General features: G+C 44.4%; 1 protein-coding gene across 1 annotated transcript in view; it reads left to right on the forward strand.

Annotated features, from left to right (window-relative positions):
• The window catches only part of LOC138257174 (long-chain-fatty-acid--CoA ligase ACSBG2-like), a 128,222-nt gene that overhangs the window by 60,424 nt on the left and 50,002 nt on the right, over positions 1-17,796 (forward strand). The window contains exon 7 of the mRNA XM_069205890.1: positions 11,673-11,854. Coding sequence (XP_069061991.1) covers positions 11,673-11,854 — 182 coding nt within the window. The remainder of the gene's footprint in view (positions 1-11,672; positions 11,855-17,796) is intronic.

Here is a 17,796-nt window from a genome sequence, read left to right on the forward strand (position 1 = left end):
GAGTTCAGCTACACTGGGAATTAAGATGTGATGTGGAAGGGGTGAGGAGATATGTACCAGAAGTGGCCATCCAGCTCTTCTAGAACTTCAGAGGTGCAGTGGAAGGGGTGAGGAGGTATGGATTGTCAGTGAGCACCCAGCTCTGCTAGGACTTTATAGGAGCATGGACGTGGAACAGGTGAGGAGATATGGAGTGGCAGTGAGGGTCTGGCTCTGCCAGACTTCAGAGGAGCATAGATGTGGAAGGGACAGGGAGGTATGAAGCCACAGTCAGTATCCAGCTGTGCTAGGACTTCATAGGTGCATGGACGTGGAAGGGGTGAGGAGGTATGGTGTCTAAGTGAGCGTCCAGATCTAATAGGATTTCAGAGGTGGTGTGGGAAATGATAAGGATGTATGGAGCAGCATTGAACCTCTGGCTCTGTTAGGACTTTAGATAACCATGGACGTGGAAGGAGTGACGAGTTATGGATCGGCAGTGAGCGTCCAGTTCTGCTAGGGCTTCAGAGGTGCAGGGATGGGGAAGGGGTGAGAAGGTATGGAGTGGCGTTGAACGTCCAGCTTTGCTATGACTACAGAGAGACATAGAGGTGGAAGGGGTGAGTAGTTGTAGCAATGCTACGACTCCAGATGTGCCTGGATGCAGAAGGGGTGAGGAGTAATGGAGATGCAGTGGGTGGCACGCTCTACTTCAAGGTTAACCTGCAGTCTCAGCAAAATACTTTCTTGGGTCTTGGCTAGAGAGCGTTTGCGTTGTCTCTTTGAGACATGTTGTATATACTTTTTGAGCTTCGGTCCACCCACAGGCTTCCTATTTGCTAGCTCCTTCGTCGCTCTAATATTCTTTCTCCAAATGTGTCCATTGCATGCATGCATCATGCTTCTTCCTGTGTTTAATCCTCCTGGAGAGCATGGACCATTACTACTATCAATCCACTGCTCCCATTTTAGGAACTGTTTTAAAAACATTTTTCTTTCTGTGAAAGCAATTCACAGGAGTGCTTGTGTCTTTAGTTGCTCCAAGCTCCGTTTCTGTAAACAAGCCTGTAAATATTGTTCTTATCTCATCACATTTGCCTAGCATTCAAACAACAAGATCACATGTCAGATGCTGTTTTCCAAGGGCGCCTGTTTGAGACCTCTTGTTTTCAGTCAGATCAAGCTCTGTTACTGTAACAAGCTTGAAAATCTTGTTCTTATCTCATCACATTCGCTCTCATTAAACAACCAAGGTCACATGTCAGAATCAGTGCCTATTTACTTTTCTTTCTCGGAATTCAAAGTGTAAGGATTTTTTTAATGTCTCGGTGTAAGTCAGTGTTATCCCAATATTTTAAAAATATTTATTAATTGAAAACCTCTCATCCATATCTATGAGGCCACGCAAAGCCACTTTGGCTTTGAATGGCCTCATAGATATAGTGTAAGACAAAGAAGCCCAAGTCGCTACATTGCCCTTCTCTGCATCAGGGAGGCATTCCATGGATGTTCAGTGGGTTTTCCCACGCAACACCCATGGATTTTGACACTGCCCCTGAATTACCTAATCACGTAAACCTGTGGAAGTGCCAAAACCTTAAACCTCCTGCGGTAAGGCATAACAAGGAGAAATATGTTTATTTCTCCTCATTTTTAACTCATTCTATGTGTGCTGCACATTTTACCTGTAGGTATTGTTTTTGTTGTGGACGTTGCCCCTTCCTGCTCAAAAACAATCTTGCATGCAGCGCAGACACCTTCGCACCATGGCGCAAGGGTGCTTTCATTGGCACTAGGCAGCCAAAACGGCATCAGCGCAGGGGGAAAGGACAGGAATACACTGTATTACATTAATACGGTGTATTCCTGCCCTTTCACTTTGGCATGGGCAGTGCAGCAAGAAGACTTGTGCTGATGTGCTGTGCCACAACCCTGTAAACAAGGGCCCATATGCTTTTCACATGTTTGCGTATCCTGGTGAAGATCTTATCAAGGATATATGGCACCCAACAACAGTAATAGCAATCCCTTAACTTCAAGATGAGTGGGGCAAGAATGGTAATAAGAAGGATGAAAAAGAGATGTAGAGATGGAAATTACTCCTTTCAAGTGGCTGCAACTGCCCCATGCTGCTTCCAGCAGAGATGGTAAGTTTGTCAGCCAGACAGCATCAGTGCAGTTCACTGTGTCTTTGTAGCTAGTCTTGAAGCAAGTCTTGAATATGTGTGAATGGTAGTGGAGTTCCAGCAGGGTAGAAGGAATAAAGTTGAATTATTTGATGCAGTGTGGCAGATTGCGTAGAATGTCAGGCAGATGAGCCACTATGATGTCTGAGAAGCCGTAGAGCAAGGCTCTGCCTCCGTTCACAATTGGTGGGTACTTGTTACTTTTATGAGCAGATGAAATAGAGAAGGGAAGGCATGAGATGTGGTCAGGGAGGACCTGGCCTGGCAGTTTGGCTGGACTGTTGCCATGGGGAACAGGGGCAAGAATGATTTGCATATGGCTGGGTCCAAACTGGGGTGGCATGGTGAGAAAAAGAGCAATGGATTAAACCCAATCTGTGACTGGGGGTGAATGTTTCAAAACTTTCAGCACTCCGTCCATCGTCCTTTTGTGTTGCTAAAGTTGCCCAAAGTGGGAAGGGTATGCCCAGACGTGGGTCCCGTACTCTCTGTTGCATTGGATTCAAGCAAGCCTGGCTGATGAAGGGTGATACCCTGAAACCAGTCCCAGTATGCTTGATTCTGGTCCAGGGAGGACCTGACCTGGCAGTTCGGGCTGGACTGTTCCCATGGGAAACAGGGTCAAGACTGAATAGCATATGGCTGGGTGCAAACTGGCGTGGCATGGTGGGCAAACGAACGATGGATTAAACCTAGATCTGTGACTGCGGGTGAGTGTTTGAAATGTTTCAGCACTCCGTCCATCATCCTTTTGTGTTGCTAAAGTTGCCATAAGTGGGAAGGGTATGCCCAGGTGTGAGTCCCATGCTCACTGCAACACTGGATTCAAGCTAGCCTTCCTGATGAAGGGTGATACCCTGAAACCGGTCCCAGGATGCTTGTTTCTGGTCCAGGGAGGACCTGGCCTGGCAACAGGATCAAGTCTGATTTGCATATCAAACTGGATCCAAACTGGGGCGACATGTTGAGCAAAAGAATGATGGATTGAATCCAGATCTGTGACTGGGGGTGAGTGTTTAAAAAGTTTCAGTACTCCGTATATCATCCTTTTGAGTTGCTGATGTGGCCTAATGGTCAGAGCTGCCGACTTTGGAACTGGCAACTAGTTTTGGGTCTTGGCATCAGCTCAACATCCTGCCATTTTAGGAAAATCACTTAGGCCCGACTTAGAGTTTGGCGGAGGGGTTACTCCGTCACAACAATGACGAATATCCCATCCGCCTAAATTTAAATTCCATTATATGCTATAGGATTTATATTTCGGCAGACAGGATATCTGCCACCGTTGTGACAGAGTAACCCCTTTGCCAAACTCTAAATTTCTACACATAACTATATACAGCTGCAAAAAAAAAAAGAATCTCAGATATCCGACAGTCAGTTTCAGTTCCAGATGCAGCCTCTAGAACTTACAAAAGAAATACAAACAATTTGATGAATGAAGTAGGTCTTTGGGTAATGAAGACATTAAGGTCTTTGGGTAATGAACACATTGAAGTCTTTGGGTAATGAAGACATTAAATTCAAATTAGTTAGTGTGGTAATAAGGAATACCACTAAACACGAGAGGTAGAAGAGGAGTGTTTATTGACGTCAAATCTCAACAGCACCAAGAGACAAACTGTCCACCTGGTTTGAACACAAACATTCCTTAAAAACTTGGAATAGATACACATGCCATTCCATAGAACATGTGACCTCAGTGTTAGATCACGACTGTTAGTCTGCAGAACTATTAGCATTTATGGTGCAATTAGTGATAATCAGATTCTCTAACTAGAATTCCTAACACTTTTGGGAGATTTATACTGCAAATTAATTATTGATTAGGACTGTAGTTACATCCAAAATCTCAGGTTAGATACAAACAACGTGTTTAAGAAATCATTTGAATGACTTGACAGACAGCTGGCATCAAAATCTGATCACTAATAGGTTCACGTTGCATTCTAAGAAATAGAAATCCGCAGATACACTGGATTCTTTAGTTTCCAAAGATCAAAACTGCCAGAAAATGTAGTAGAATCAAACCTATTTTTCCAATTAGAAAGCAGTTGAAATTGAATTTGGTGCATCAATTTTTCAACAGCGGGTCTTAACCACTTGCAGTTCAATAAGGTGCTCATATCTAGAACTCACATTAAGCAATTTTTTTGCAGTGATTTTGGTGTGCATTTGGAGCCCACAGAATTGCATTATGAGTGGGAAGGTTTTAAAGTAATCCTTTGAGGTGAATGAATGTTTTCTCAGCTACATTTAATAATTAAGTAATAAGCTGCAAATTATCATATGTAATTTGCACAGGCTTGAATCTGAGTTAATTAATGCTTATGTTTTAGAAATTAGACTATGATGGGAAGCATCTTGAATTGCTTTGAATGACAAATGCGTATTCCATGTCACCAGATTCACCCTGGACACAGACCTCACTCTCAAGTATCACATCAATAAGAAAACCAAGCCAACTTGGCACCATTTGTCTCTAATAAAGAAAGTAAAATCAGTCCTCAGAACTGCTGTTTGAACCATCGTATTCTTGCAGCAAGATGGTGGTAACTCCCTGCTTTACAGCCTCCCAGACTCCTCACTGGGCCGACCCCATAAATGTATCCTATACAACACAGCATACCTCGTCAAGGACCTGAATACTGCCATACACCATCAGTAAAACCAGTTACATGGTTAATTGTAAAGCGTACTATTACCTGCAACAATATCCTGATGTTTAGCTGGTTTGCCCAGCCCTCTCTATGGTACATTAGATAATTGAAAAGCCAAGTCTTCTACTTCTTGTGGAAATCAAGAAGAGGGGAGGGGGCTCTGAAGGGGAGTGGGAGCCTGTTCTATGTTTTAGAAGGGATGTGAGAGCAAATACATCCTCCTGACCTGGTTCTGTGTATGCGTGGGTTGTGTGAGAATAGGAGTCCTGCAGGCCAGAGGTGCCTGGGTAGTTGGTGGAAGGAGATACAACTGTTCAGGTAGGTGGGGCTAATGTTGTGTAGTACTTTAAATATGTGTGAGGAGTTTTAAATAAATTAGCATGTTTGTGTTTCCTTGGGAGCCAATTGAATGTCTTTCCCAGCAGCTTCTGGGTGTGGAACCAAGATGAAGTGATAGCATTGACTTGTGTGGTCCTGTGTAGTTTGCTGTTCATATTTATTCCTAGTTTCCTGGCATTTGCGCTGGGTGTAGGTCTAACTTCAGCCACCCACCAGCTGGAGTCCCATGGTGAGGTGTTTTTGCTTAAGATCACTACTTCTACCTTGTTGGTTGCTTCAACTACAAAGCCATTACGACTAGCAACCCTGCTGGTCTGGCTGAAGAGCTAATCATCTGCTATGGCTCTCATCGCACCCATTGCAGGACAACAATAGACTCAAGAAGTCGGACCCTAGCTTCCACTCCACTCACTAACTGGCTCTATCTTTGCCTCCAATCATGTACTTCCTCTGCTTCCTTTAGGCTATATAAATACATACATACATATATACATACTGATGTACATACTCACATACATAAGTACATGCATTCCTACTTAGATACAGACAGTGAGGTTTAGAATGTAGGTCAACACATATACCTGGAAAATGAAACTTGCAATACTGCTTTGTCAGAGGACACCTTCCCCAAGTCTTTTTTGGATCATTACCAAGCTCTTTGTTCAGAAGGTTTCAGTTGTGATCAGGAAAATAAATTAGCAGTCATCTGTTCATATACCCAGGACCTTTTATGATTTCTCTCCTGAACATGAAATTGCAGACCCAGGTTTTCACAGGTAGCAAGTAAAAAGGCTGCATTACCAGATGAGTACCCATTTGGGTTATATAAGGCTTTTACATCAGAGGTGATACTTCTCCATTCTCAGTCCTCTAATTAAACAGTTGAAATAACATTATCTTTCTTGTTGGGAACAATAATCCTTTGATTGAGTGAAATGGGTCCTCTAGATCTTAACTCATATGGGATTCTCTCCCAGTTTATCCGATAGATCTCTGTGGTATACTAGTGCTGATCTGCACAACTCACGATTACCTGAAGCACCCTGGTAGGGCTGTCCCATATGTCCCAGCCTCTGTCCCTTGGTTAGAAAGCCTCTGGCTATCAGTTTCTGACCAGGAGCTAACCTGACTGCACCAATTGCGCGAATATCCGAGGCAAAATTATATGCAGATGCACGCTGTACTCTTTTTAGCAGTGAAAAGGGGGAGTGCTATAGCTGCATTGGAAATCAATCAGATATATGCAGCAGTGTCAGGGTGTGACATTAAGAGAGTCCAAATACACTCAAGCATTAAAGAGCTTCCTTTAGTATTTTGTATATTGAGAGATGCCTTAAAGGCCTCTTTGTGTTCAGATTACCCATTATGTAACTAAAGTGTTTACATTAAGTTGCATCCCACTATTCCAGAAGTCATTCTGAAGCTGGTAAACCTGACCACATGGGCGGTCTCACCACTTTCTAAACTTATTTCAATATGTTTTATAGAACATTCCTAATCCCTATTTATCAAAAGTACAACAACTATTTACTAACTCATTTTGGGTAATTGCAATTGGACATAAATTAATCATTTGAAAATGAGTATGTTACACTGCATATTCATCGGAGTAATTATTGAGAAAAAAATATATGTTGCATTAAATATTTTTGGGTAGATTCTTATGTGGTAGCTTAAAGAACTCTTGATCTGATTAAGAACATAGTCAAATATCAATAATACATCACACGCCCTCTTTTCAAGCGCCTGTAAACCTAAAAATAGTAATATAATAAATATGTTTCTGCAATCTCAGCAGATTTCAAAATGGACTGATTTACAGAATAATCCAATTAATGATTGTTGAAGCAGTTTGAGGTATCAATCAATCAGGATTTATAAAGCGCAGCTAATCACTTGATAGTGTATACAGGCATTTGCAGGTCCTGGAGGCTTATTCAACCAGCCAGGTCTTAAGGGTCATTTGGATTTCCAGAAATGAAGTGATGGTCTGGAGGTGCTTGGTGAGGCTGTTCCAGGTTTTTGCTGCAATGTCAGAGAAGGAGCGTCCTCCACTTCTGCTTCGGTAGATGCGGGGGGCAAGGGAGGCAGAGCACAGTCTTCTTGACAGTTGGAAGTTCAGGTGGTGGTTAATGTACATGGATCCTTGGTTGTGTAGAGCCTTGTGTGTGTGGGCCAGCAGCTTGAATAGACATTGCTTCTGTACGGGGAGCCAGTGGAGTTGCCTGAGGTGGGGTGTGATGTGGGTTCGTCGGGGAAGGGCAAAGATGAGTCTGGCTACAGCGTTCTGTGTGGTCTGAAGTCTCTGTAGGAGGTGTGTGTAGAGTCCTATGTAGAGGGTGTTGCCATAGTCCAGTCAGCTGGTGATGAGGGCCTGTGTCACGGTGCATCTCATGTGTAGTGGCAGCCACTTGAAGATCTTACATAGCATGCGCAAAGTGAGGAAGCAGGCGGAAGAGATGGCTTTGGCCTGTGATTTCATGGTGAGCTTGTTGTCAATACTGATTCTGAGGTTTCTGGAGTGGTCGAAGGTAGTGGGTGTGGGTCCTAGGTCTGATGGCCACCAGGAGTCATTCCATATGTTGCTGCTGTTGCTAGAGATCAGTACTTCCTTCTTGTCTGTGTTCAGCTGAAGGCAGTTGTTTTTCATCCAATCAGCAATGCTTGTCATGCATCTGTAGAGGATGGTGCTGGTGGTGGAGAGGTAGTCGTTCAGTGAGAGGATAAGGTGGGTGACGTCTGCATAGGAAATTATGTTGAGAGTGTGGGATCTGACGATGTTGGCCATAAGGGTCATATAAACGTTGAAGAGTGTGTGGCTGAAAGATGAGCCCTGGGGGACACCACAGGTGTTCTCCTTGGGGTCGGAGGTTGAAAGGTGAGAGGTGGATCCTCTGGGTTCTTCCAGTGAGGAAGGAGGTGATCCATCTGAGCGTGTCCCCTTGGATGCCGATGTGGTGGAGTCTTTCGATCAGCATGTGTTGGGATACGGTGTCAAAGACTGCTGAGAGGTGGACGAGGATCAAAGCTGCTATTTCTCCTCGGTCAAGGAGGGTTTGGATGTCGTTGGTGGCTGCAATCAGGATAGTTTCAGTGCTCTGATTTCTGCAGAAGCTAGATAGGGAGGTTTTGAGTAGCTGGTACTGCTCCAGGTATGTCATGAGTTGCTTGTTGATGATCTTTTCCAGTATCTTTGCTGGGAATACAAGCAGGGAGATTGGCCAATAGTTTTGGGGTTTGCTGCAGTTGGCAGAGGGCTTTTTGAGTAAAAAAAATTTTTTTTAAAGTTTTTCCTATATTTTCTTATAGTTTCTAAGTTCCAAGACTGTGATTTATATTTTAATTTTTACCCATTTCTAATAGTTTCTAAGTTCCAAGACTGTGGTTTATATTTTGATTTTTATCCATTAACAAGGCATTGCTTAAAATATTTAGATTTGCAAACTTTCAAATAAGCCTTAGCTTACCAAAATGTCAATAATAATCATTAATTCATTGAGTTAATGTGCTCATACTCGGACCTTGATCTTTACAAGAAACTCTTAAAGAGGAGTATTTTTTGGTATAAATGGCAGAGTATCCAAGGTAGAAGATTTGGCTTCAGGATATGATATAAATTACTCCAGGTAACCCACCCCCGAATCATGGTAATAATCTTGGAAGTATTTAATGTTATTGTATGTGACAATTAAAATCTCAGCAGATTAAGAATACACACCCCTGGTCTCTTGATTCTTAATGTTAACATTTACTCCGCCTGAAAGCTATTGGAGGGGTTTCTTTTTAATTTTTAGGGTGATTTTAGGAAATAGAGTTAGAACTCTGTGGTGACATGCTATGGCAGGTCTTTTTCTTAGCTAATTTGGCTTCAGATCAATAAGAAAGCCTACTTACCTTTAGCCTTGGTTGCTCAACCAGTTACAACTAAAGTCAGAGCAAATCTATACACATGCCAATCAGAGTCGGAAAAGATTTATTAACAAAATAAAAATTGACCGTCTGTGTGTCACAAATTCAGTTGGCCAGACTATCCTCCAGCAAACCACTTTGAAGAATCCTCTGTGGGCAAAGACAAGGCATACATTTTGTTGTTTTCTTCCATTGGCTTTCATATCAGCTCACATAATTTCATAAAACAAAGGAGAGGAACAGGTGCCTAGGGCTTAGATCATTGAAGACAAGAAGGCGACCTTCATATAATAATAAAAATGTATTTATTTTTGGCTAAGCAGGCCAATCTGTACTTTCTCGTCTAGAGAGGCGAGATTTGAAAGAGATGCTCTAGATGTCATAAATGGGCACCTCCTTTAAGCACCGTGAACAACAGCCCGAGCTGTGCATCAGTTGCCTATATCTTCACATCTGCGGGGTCACATTGTGATGCCATCCTCAACTGCAGCAGTTTCAGGAGTTTTCAGTATGTCTCTGTATTTGGTTGTAAGTAGCACTAACCTAGGCCCAGAGGACAGCAGAGCAGTTTATGTTGCTCATAAATTATGAACTGGGTCATGCAGGTAGAAGGGGCTTTAATAAACTTTACATCTCCCAGTGGCCAATAGTACAAGTTTATATAAGCCTGCAGTTGAAATAGTAAATCCAATGTAAGGTTTACAGAATACAGGGTAGGCAGAAGGGTTTATACAATGGGAGGAAGGGCATAAATAGAGTAGAAGAGGGTTTTGAGGTATCTCCAGAAAATTTCAGATGAAGTATAGATTGTTTGAGAGTTTAAGAGTTTTGAGTTTGTAGGAAAATGCTGATTTCTTGTTTTAATTTTACTTGCGTGTGGAGCACCAGCTGTTTAAATATTTGTGCTGTGGGTGTGGAGGAATAGGGAAAGCTTTTTGATTGTCAAATTTTGTTGAGAAGGAATTGTAGAGGATGCAGAGTGATCTGACCAATGGATGTTGTTCAGTGATGAGGGATGCAGCAAGGGGTAGTGGTCCTAGGGAGTCAGGGAGGCATCGGGAGACCACACTCCCATTGCTGTTTGGTAGGCTACATGCTTACACACAGGAGAGGAAGGAGTGGGTGAGTTGCAAGGTTTTGCCTAGGAGACACACCTTGTACCACGCTTTCCGAGATTTAATCTGCAGTGTGTCAGTTGATGTAGAGGTGATGACATACATAGAATACCAGGGATCTGACATTTATCAAAAGAAAGGGGTGGAGTAGAAGCCATTGAGGTACACTTTATTGAGGCCATTTAGGCAGGACAGAAGCCCGGTTTAAATGGATTTGGTTTGAGAGGGACTGTGTACATCTGAAATTGGAAGATGCCGCTGCTATCTCACTAGTGGAAACCTTGGCTGAGAAGACTGTGAGAAAGAGATGTGTGGATCTGGTGCACTGATGAATGTCTTTCTTGGCCAGTTAGGTCCTCAAAGTTTCATTGTACAAATTGAAATCACTGGGGCAAGAATAGAACCTTGAGAGACCCTAAATTCTAGGAGATTTAAATGAATCCATCCAAACATACTGCCTGTAATAAACAAATGAGATCACCCTCCTAACAACTGAAAAGCTGTTTGCAAGATTCCCAAAAGAGCAGTGAGAACATTGACTAAAACCTGGTGACCAGCTGTAATGAAGGCCCTTGCAAGACTGTTGAGAACTCTTGAACAATATTGAAGTTTTGGTGCTGCAGCAGGCATGGACACCTGATTGGTAGACCTGTATCTAGTGGTGATGGTCGGTGTGGTGTTGATGTTTCAGAGTCACTTTTTTAATTTTATTTTTACATTTTTGGCAAGGCTGACAAGGGGTGTCTGGGTAGTGCATGTACTAGGAATGGAAGGATATGGTCTGGTCTCTGGAAGGATTTGAAAGTATTAGTACTTCCATATCCTTTTATATATATATATATATGTATATATATATATATATAGTAGAGCTATAGAAAAACGTAGTAATGTAGGAATGGAGCCTACAAGCATTGCATGAGGTTTATGCCTGGGATCATAAGAAATGCTTGCGGTGATCCAAATCAGTTGATGTGTAAATCACACATCCCAGTTTGCAAATGGGTCTTTGTACATCCAGCCCCTAAGTTCTGTTACACTGCCTTTAATAATGTGAAGGAATTGTATTTAGTAGAGCACTCACCTAAATTAGGAACACTTCAGGCATTTCTGTCTCTGCTCCTATACAACAAACACTGCGGATGGTTTCTACTTGAAGATACACAACTCATTCACAGTGTTGAGGGTTCACTCCAAGATGTGTCTGCATTCTATACAGCTGTGGGACTGCCTGCACAAACTGTCTCAATAGGAATGGCAGACGCAATGACCATGGTGGGTTTGTTGGTTGCATAGAAGCCTCTTGAGGTGCTGGATTATAGGGATACTTGTCTCAAGTTCACCAAATAATTTCACAAACCCAAAAAAAGAGGTCTAACTAGATATTAACCGCCTACAAACATTCAAACTACAGGCCTAGTGCATGAAGAAGAAACCATTCTGAATCATACTATTTGGTGTTCACTACCTGTTTTCTCCCCCTGCAGGGATCACTCATTGATGTGCTGAAGGAGGTGCGACCCACTCAGTTCTTTGGGGTACCACGTACTTGGGAGAAGATGCAGGCTGCGGTGCAGGCCTTGGTCTCAAAGTCATCACTTGCCCCGGGGCCCCTCTGCTGTGAGGAGACGGGTCATGGCTTTGCAGCTAAGCTCAACCAAATTAATGGGTATATCACATCAGCATCTACTCTGGTGGGATTAGTGTGTGGGGTTAGGTTTAAAAAACAGTGTAAAATACTGTGTTGGGCACTTTAGAAGCAGGGACCACTGAACTCTCTCTGAGTTCAGAAAAACATTAGTGAACACAGCAAAAGTATACAAGAACAGGTTGGGACATACCAGGGTACTTTCAGATCCAATGTTTGAGATTGTGGAAAGAAATAAGTAAAAAGCTATTGGGTCTTTTCCGTCTCAGGCATTTCCTTTATAACTTCATACATAAATAGTTTCCCAGATTGCCAGTGTCACAGGGCAGGAGTGGGTGGGTCTATTGCTATCCCCTACTGCAGGCGGTTATATGGTTATGAATCCACATTCAAAATGCCAATCAAATGGAAACTGGCACACTTTAGATAATGCCTTACCACCATTTGCTTGTGCTCTTCATGGATGAAGGCTCCATTAACAGAGGTGAATTCAACCTTTGCGCTTTGTAGAAAAGTTTATCTCTGGGCTAAACTTGATCAGAGATTCCAGAATAATACAATATGTTTGGTTAGCTTACTCTCGGCCCAAAGGTTTTACTCAACCACTTCACTTCTGAATCCAACCTAATCTTATAAAGAATTCATGCTTCTACATCTAGACCAAGCTTTAGACAATTAAAAAAACTGTTTTCCTATAGAGCCAGGACCACTAGGAGTTATAGAGGCTTACAGTAGTTCTTAGGATGAAATCAGGTGTCAATGATCTCCACAAGATGTCATTGATCAGGAAAAGATCAAGGAAATGTAAATTTAGAGCAAATCATAAAAATAGTAAATACACCAATCTTAGGGTCAAGCAACTAGAGAGCAGTATGTAGCATTGAAAATCTAAGTGTCTCTAGAAAAGCCATGCCTGAACTGTTCCAAGGTTTCAGTAATGTCAGATGCATCCTCAAACCCCTCAAAGGGCTCCAGGCCAGCCAGGCTTGGGTGATCTATTGTGGAGGATGAGTAGTGGTGTCAGCAGTGGTGGCACTCTCATCCTGGCGCCCTTTGACCATGCCGGCCTCAAACCGTGCCTCCTGATGATGATGCAAAGGGGAGATCATTACATAACAGACTGATTTCCTTTGTAGTTGAACAAGCATAGATTGTTCCCAAGTCCCCTTTCCAACGATCGATGCTGCTTAAACCATAGACTGCCAAATTCCTTGGCCCCTCTTCTTTACCCCATTTACTCTTTAACCCTTTGATGTTGTTTCTACATGGAAGGTTCTCAGATCTGTTCTTACTTTCAGTCTCTGAATAAAGCTGTCAGCTCCAGGTCTCCGTCTTTTCTTTCCTCCTGGACATCCATCTTGGGTGATTCCCGACTCCCTTTACTGAAATACCTCTTGGGCCTGATTCACAAAGGTAAAGTTAGACTTATAAATCAAAATCAAAGAAGATGGAATGGAGTCCAGAGGTCAGCAGAGTTATGGATCTCTTAAGGGTAGCTCTGTGGTAGGGCCTAGTCGTGGTCTCTTCTCACCATCCAAAAGATGCCACAGTCTGAGGTAGGGCCCAGTACTGGTCTCTTCTCAACATCCAGACAGATGCCACAGTCTGTGGTAGGGTACAGTCCTGATCTCTCCTCACCATCCACACAGATGCCACAGTCTGTGGTAGGGTCCAGTCCGGGTTGATCATCACAATCCACACAGATGCCACAGTCTGTGGCAGGGCCCATCCCTGATCTCTCTTCACCATCCACATCGATGCCACAGATACTTCGATGGGATCCACCCTCAGCCAGACCTCAGAGGATTGGAAGGTGGAACGCAGTGGGTCCCTTCCTTGTATGCAACTGTCTGTGACACAAAAATGATTCGGGTACTGAAGAGACTGCCTACAGGTATCTATAGCGCAGAATTAATTGTCCAGTCTCACCATAATCTTGTCCCCTGACTTCACTGCCTCTGGGAAGATGGTGAGAAACGTCTGAGGTCATCCACTGCTCCACATAGCACAGCTTCTCTCTGGAGCACACAGCTGACATCCAAAGTTCAGCAGCTGATAGCCGTTCACCGAATGTCATTGTGACTTAGCTGTAAGGATGAGGTGTATGAGAGTCCAAGTTTACATTTGGGGGAGAGAAAAGAAATGTTGCTGCTTTCGTCTTTGCACATTTGCCAGATACATGAGTCCTCACTTTCTGCGATTTGCCCTTTTTATTTTCCAGCTCTGGCTGCCATTACCTCTTTTTGAGGGGACTAAATGGTGACCAGAGCAGAAAAGATGTGTGTAGAAAGATGATCCCTCCTGCCTACTTTGCAGAGAAATATTCTAGTAAGAGTGCCCCCCTATGGCCAAGCATGCTCAACAGCTACTGGGAAAGTTTGGGGATCAACCACTGAGGCTAAGCACCACCTACGTTTCATGAACTGGTGATGCTTTTCTAGAGAACCTTTCCTGGAGTGAGAGTATTGGGTAAGAGGGCGGGATATTGTCTGAGTTTACATTTGACCTGCAAAGGTTGGAAATGGGAACTCTCTCCCTCCCTCTCTCCCCCTCTCTCTCTCTCTCTCTCTCTCTCTCTCTCTCTCTCTCTCTCTCTCTCTCTCTCTCTCTCTCTCTCTCTCTATCCCTCTCATGCTCCTGACTCTTGGAGGTAGTGGAGAAAAAGTTCATGTATCAGGAGATTCTACTGCCCCAACGCATCAGGGGGGAACTTTTTGTTTGCACCTTTCACGTGTTATGATGCTTGGTCGATAGGGCTATTTTGCATCTCTCCTTTGTGGTGATGTCTTGAGGTGTCACTAGAGCAGGGGTCTAGAGCAGGGGTCCCCGACCTTTCATGAAATGAGAGCTACTTATGTTTAATCAAAATCATTGGGAGCTACTAATATTAGTAGTATTGCAATAGTGACCACATGAGACAAGTTTATAATATTGGCTAGTATAGGCAATATTATCAACAGTGATCACCTCAGTGCTTCAGGTAGGGTTGCCAGCAGTAATTTACAAAGTAATTCCATTTAAAAAGGCTTTGTCAATTTAGAATGCTTCTACAAAGGTAATATATGCTAGCCACAGCGGCAGTGCCCCTGACACGAAAGTAAAAATATTAGAGATAAGTCTCTCCACATGATTTATCACTCAAAAATCAGCTTTAAATATAATATGGAAATGCTGCCATTTTTATGAGCTCTTAAAATACACACATTTTCACTCGAATGCACATTTTTGGTCCACATATATATAATTCAACCAAGCAAAGTGTTCCAATTTACTAGGCTGGGATGCACATAGGAGAACTACTTATAGGTAGCTAGAGAGCTATCAGTAGCTCCCAGCTACTCGTTGGAGAAGCCTGCACCAGAGCAACCACATGTAGGAACAGGGCATGTTACTCATGTGACACCTTTCTTTATGCCAATAAAGCTCGCCCTGTTGAAAGTCTATGATTATAAACTTCCATCAATTGAGACAAGGTTGGGGCAGCATCCTTTTTACAAGGGGCAGATTTAGTTCAATGTTTATTTTACTTAAAAACCATTTAGCATAATTCAGTTGCATACATAAATACAAACACTGAATGATTCTGTGGACATGGTTACGTTAGCAGACTAGCAGCATACAGGTTTACCATATAACTTTCATGTCCCTGATAAGGTTTGGAATCAGGCAGTCTTATGGTTGGATATCCTTGGAGTGTTCTCCCAAGGCACATACAATTCATAGATAATTCGCTCAAGGAGCACATATCCTTAGGTCATTCTCTCAAGCCATGCATATACTTAGATCAATCTATCAAGGAACACATATCATTAGATCATTCTCCCAAGCCAGCCATATACTGAGATAATTCTCCCAAGCCACACATATCCTTAGATCATTCTCCTAAGGCATGCATATCCTCTCACTGAACATATTTCCTTAGATCATTCATCCAAGCCACGCATATACTTAGATCATTCTCCTAAGGCATGCATATCCTTAGGTCATTCTCTCAATGAATGTATAACCTTAGATCATTGTCCCAAGCCACACTTATCCTTAGATGATTCTCCCAAGGAATGCATAGCCTTAGATCATTCTCCCAAAGCATGCATCTCCTTAGATCGTTCTCCCAAGGGATGAATATATTTAGTCTGTTCTCCCAAGACTTGCATATCCTTAGATCATTCTCCCAAGGCATGCATCTCCTTAGATCGTTTCCCCAAGGCATGAATATCTTTAGACTGTTCTCCCAAGACATGCATATCCTTAGATCATTCTTCGAAGGCACCCATATCACTCGCCTCGTTCTTTCACCGCAAGATCGCCGACATACACAACAGCTTCGGCGCACAGACCACGCACCCAACCACCAAACAGACGCCCCCCAACACCACCCTCCGCGCCTGGACCCCGGTCAGCACCGAAGACACCATCCATACGATGAACACTATCCATTCCGGATCATCAACCGACCCATGCCCCCACCACGTCTTCAACAAGGCCGACTCCGTCATCGCACCCCATCTCCGGGACATCTTCAATTGCTCCTTCAACACCGCCACCTACCCGGAGAGCTGGAAGCATGCCGAACTCAGCGCCCTCCTGAAGAAACCATCAGCAGACCCCACCGACCTCAAGAACTACCGCCCCATCTCGCTCCTCCCGTTTCCTGCCAAAGTCATCGAGAAGACCGTCAACAGACAGCTGGCCGCCTTCCTCGAGACTAATGGATCCCTCGACCACTCACAGTCCGGCTTCCGAGCCAACCACAGCACCGAGACCGCCCTCATCGCAGCCACTGACGACATCCGAGCCCTGCTCGACAATGGGGAAACAGCGGCCCTCATCCTCCTGGACCTCTCCGCAGCGTTCGACACGGTCTGCCACCGCACCCTAGTGCAGCGCCTCAGCAACATCGGAATTCAAGAGAAGGCTCTAGAGTGGATCATCTCGTTCCTCACCGGAAGAACCCAGAGAGTCCGCCTCCCCCCGTTCAGATCCGAGGCCACCGAAGTCATCTGCGGCGTACCACAAGGATCTTCACTCAGCCCCACCCTCTTCAACGTCTACATGAGCCCCCTCGCAGCCATCGCACGCCATCACAACCTCAACATCATCTCCTACGCCGACGACACTCAGCTGATCCTCTCCCTCACCAACGACCCAGCCACCGCCAGAACCAACCTGCACGAAGGGATGAAAGACGTAGCCGAGTGGATGATGAACAGCCGCCTGAAACTAAACTCAGACAAGACGGAAGTCCTCATCCTTGGATCATCACCATCTGCCTGGGACGACTCCTGGTGGCCCCCTGCCCTGGGCAGCGCACCCAAACCAACGGACCACGCACGCAACCTGGGCTTCATCCTGGACTCCTCCCTCTCGATGACCAGACAAGTCAACGCCGTCTCTTCATCATGCTTCAACATCTTACGCATGCTCCGAAAGATCTTCCGATGGATCCCCACCGAAACCAGGAAGACGGTCACCCAGGCACTCGTCACCAGCCGACTGGACTACGGTAACACCCTCTACACCGGAACCACGGTCAAACTACAGAAAAGACTCCAACGCATCCAGAACGCCTCCGCACGCCTCATCCTTGACATCCCCCGACACAGCCACATCTCCGGACACCTGAGAGACTTGCACTGGCTCCCCATCAGCAAGAGAATCACGTTCCGCCTCCTCACCCACGCACACAAGGCCCTCCACGACCTGGGCCCCAGGTACCTCAACAACCGCCTGACCTTCTACACTCCCACCCGCCAGCTACGATCGACCAGCCACGCCCTCGCCGCCGTGCCACGCATTAGAAAAGCCACCATGGGAGGAAGATCCTTCTCCTACCTGGCAGCCAAGACTTGGAACTCCCTCCCCATCCACCTCCGTCTGACCCACGACCACCTCTCCTTCAGAAAGCAACTCAAGACCTGGCTGCTTGAGCAGTAGCGGTCCCCCCTCCCCCCCAGCGCCTTGAG

The sequence above is a fragment of the Pleurodeles waltl genome, chromosome 1_2, assembly GCF_031143425.1.
Source record: "Pleurodeles waltl isolate 20211129_DDA chromosome 1_2, aPleWal1.hap1.20221129, whole genome shotgun sequence".
NCBI classification, from domain to species: Eukaryota; Metazoa; Chordata; class Amphibia; order Caudata; family Salamandridae; genus Pleurodeles; species Pleurodeles waltl.